Source organism: Penaeus japonicus, unplaced genomic scaffold (assembly GCF_977035675.1).
Source record: "Penaeus japonicus unplaced genomic scaffold, GWHDUDI00000001_assembly GWHDUDI00000028, whole genome shotgun sequence".
Lineage (NCBI taxonomy): Eukaryota > Metazoa > Arthropoda > Malacostraca > Decapoda > Penaeidae > Penaeus > Penaeus japonicus.
This window is the reverse complement of record NW_028234430.1, coordinates 21942666-21945165: the sequence shown is the minus strand read 5'-3', so window position 1 is coordinate 21945165 and position 2500 is coordinate 21942666. Positions and strand designations below refer to the sequence as shown.

The 2500-nt window shown below is 35.7% G+C and overlaps 1 protein-coding gene across 1 annotated transcript in view; it reads left to right on the top strand.

Annotated features, from left to right (window-relative positions):
• Positions 1 to 2500, top strand: part of LOC122243929 (protein FAM50 homolog) — a 20592-nt gene that overhangs the window by 12026 nt on the left and 6066 nt on the right. The window contains exons 3-4 of the mRNA XM_043001685.2: positions 193 to 357; positions 1738 to 1962. Coding sequence (XP_042857619.1) covers positions 193 to 357; positions 1738 to 1962 — 390 coding nt within the window. The remainder of the gene's footprint in view (positions 1 to 192; positions 358 to 1737; positions 1963 to 2500) is intronic.

The window sequence follows — 2500 nt, the reverse complement described above, 5'->3', positions numbered from 1 at the left end:
TCATTATTATTTTTTTCATTATTATTATTATTATTATTAAATATGTTATTATTATTATTATTAAATATGTTATCATTATTATTTTTTTCATTATTATTATTATTATTATACAAAACTAGTACTATTATTATCATTATCATTATTATTATCATAATTATGATATTACGATGTTCTTATTTTCCAAATTACCAGAGCTCGACCATTGGTTTGGTTACTCTGAATGAGATGAAAGCCAAGCAAGAAGATGTTGTGAAGGAGAGAGAAAAGGAGCTTGCAAGGAAACAAAAGGAGCAGGAGAAGCTGATGAAGAAGGAAATAGAAGCAAAGCAGGCAAAGAAAAAGGAACAGAGGGATAAGGTTTGTTCATTTCTCCATTAACAGTTACTTTTTATCCATGTATTGTTTTTACTATTCAGTCCTTATTATTCATGATTAATCATCTTATTTTATATTTTTTTCTTTGTGTATGTGTGTGTCTTTCTGTATTTCTATCTTTCTATCTTTCTCCCCCCCCCCCTCTCTCTCTCTCTCTCACTCCCTCTCTCCCTCTCTCCTCCTCTCCCCTCCCTCCCTCCTTCTCCCTCTCTCTCCTATCCTCTCTCCCTCTCTCTCTCCTCTCCTCTCCCTCTCTCTCCCTCTCCTCCTCCTCTCTCCTCCTCTCCCTCCCTCTCTCTCTCTCTCTCTCTCTCTCTCTCTCTCTCTCTCTCTCTCTCTCTCCTCTCTCTCTCTCTCTCTCTCTCTCTCTCTCTCTCCCTCTCTCCCTCTCTCCCTCTCCCTCCCTCCCTCCCTCTCTCTCCCTCCCTCCCTCTCCCTCCCTCCCTCTCCCTCTCCCTCTCCCTCTCCCTCTCCCCCCCTCTCTCTCTCTCATATAGTATTGGAGATAAAGGAGAGAGAGATAGATAGACCCATTTATCTATATCTGTCCATTTAATGTAGGCCATTATCACCAACTTCAAGATGGGTCACATATGAAGATGTTCATATAAACATGCTGTATGTAAAATGTTTTACATATATTTCATATCACATTACATTATGAAATGTGAATATTCAAGTAACAATTGTTTAATAATGATGATAGTGATGGAGTCATACTGATTGATTGGTTGAGGGAGAGAGAGTATAAGAATATAATGTACTAAATTATATTGATATATAAGAGGAAGATGAAACTGTTAAATATAGGTATCTGTATTATTGTAAGTCAGAATATCTATATCAGTATTGGCATGTTGGTGTTGATATAATTATTAAATGTAAGTAATTTATATTTGATAGCCTTTGTGCTTTGCTAACCTTAACTTGAATGAAGGTCATAGTGACAAATGTAGAAGAAAGGTATGAATGAGACTAAATATCTAAATAACACAAGAGATGTATTTGACATGAATGGATGGAGGTTTTCCATGGAAATACATGTATTTTCTTGCAGTGCGTTGTTTAGATATTCAGTCTCATTCATACCTTTCTCCTATAAAATTAACTTATTATTCAACATGGATTATGGAGTATTATAGAAAAATACACGTTCTCTTTTGTTGATTAATGTGTAGTGTTTTTTTTCTTTCTTTCTTTATTCTATTAATTTCCTTTTCTCTTTCTTGTTAAATTTTACTGGTATTATCTCCATAAAATTGAATACTTATAGGAGTTATGTTTGTAACAGGAAGTAAGTTTTGTATATTTCAGATGTATTCATGTGTCATTACCATCTTAAATGAAAATTTTGACTTGCAGATTGCCAAACTCAGTTTTTGTCCAGATGATGAAGAGGAGGAGGGAGATGAAGATGAGGAGGAGGCAGAGAGAAAGAGAGAAGAAGAGCGGAAGGCTGAGGCTCGCAGAATTGAGGAGAGTAAGAAGGGCTTCCGAATGGTAAAAAACCCGGATGTGGACACAAGCTTCCTACCAGACAGGGAAAGAGAGGATGCGGAGAATAGACTACGGGAGGAACTAAGACAGGTGAAAACTTTTCTTTTTCTTTTGTCTTTATGACTCTTGTCAATCTTTTTATTTTCATTTTTTCATTTTTTCTTTCATTTGATATTGTGTATTCTACTTTTCTCTCCTCATATCTGACTTAAGCAATTAAAGTAAAACTACTTTCATTGTTGAAAATTCTCTCATGAACATGGTATTGTATTATGCATTAACCCATTATCAGTGGATGGCATGATTTGCTGCCATCGCAGATTCAGTCGTAGACGCGGATGGCACCGTGCCATACAATGTAAACTCGCCATCCTACTGCATACATATTTTATTAATACCACAACCAATGGGTGAATGGAGAGGGTAGACGGGAATTCAAATGGCAACTATACACACTATGACAATGGAGGCTGCTCTCTATTCATTGCACTATGTATTGAGGAGAGTATATGTAGTTTTATGGCTTTAATGGTACTCTTTCTCAAGCTACAGCCTTCCAAGGACAGCCTAAAGCTAGTTTTTACATATATGCTTTTAATTTTTTTTTAATAAAAAACTAGATGCAAAA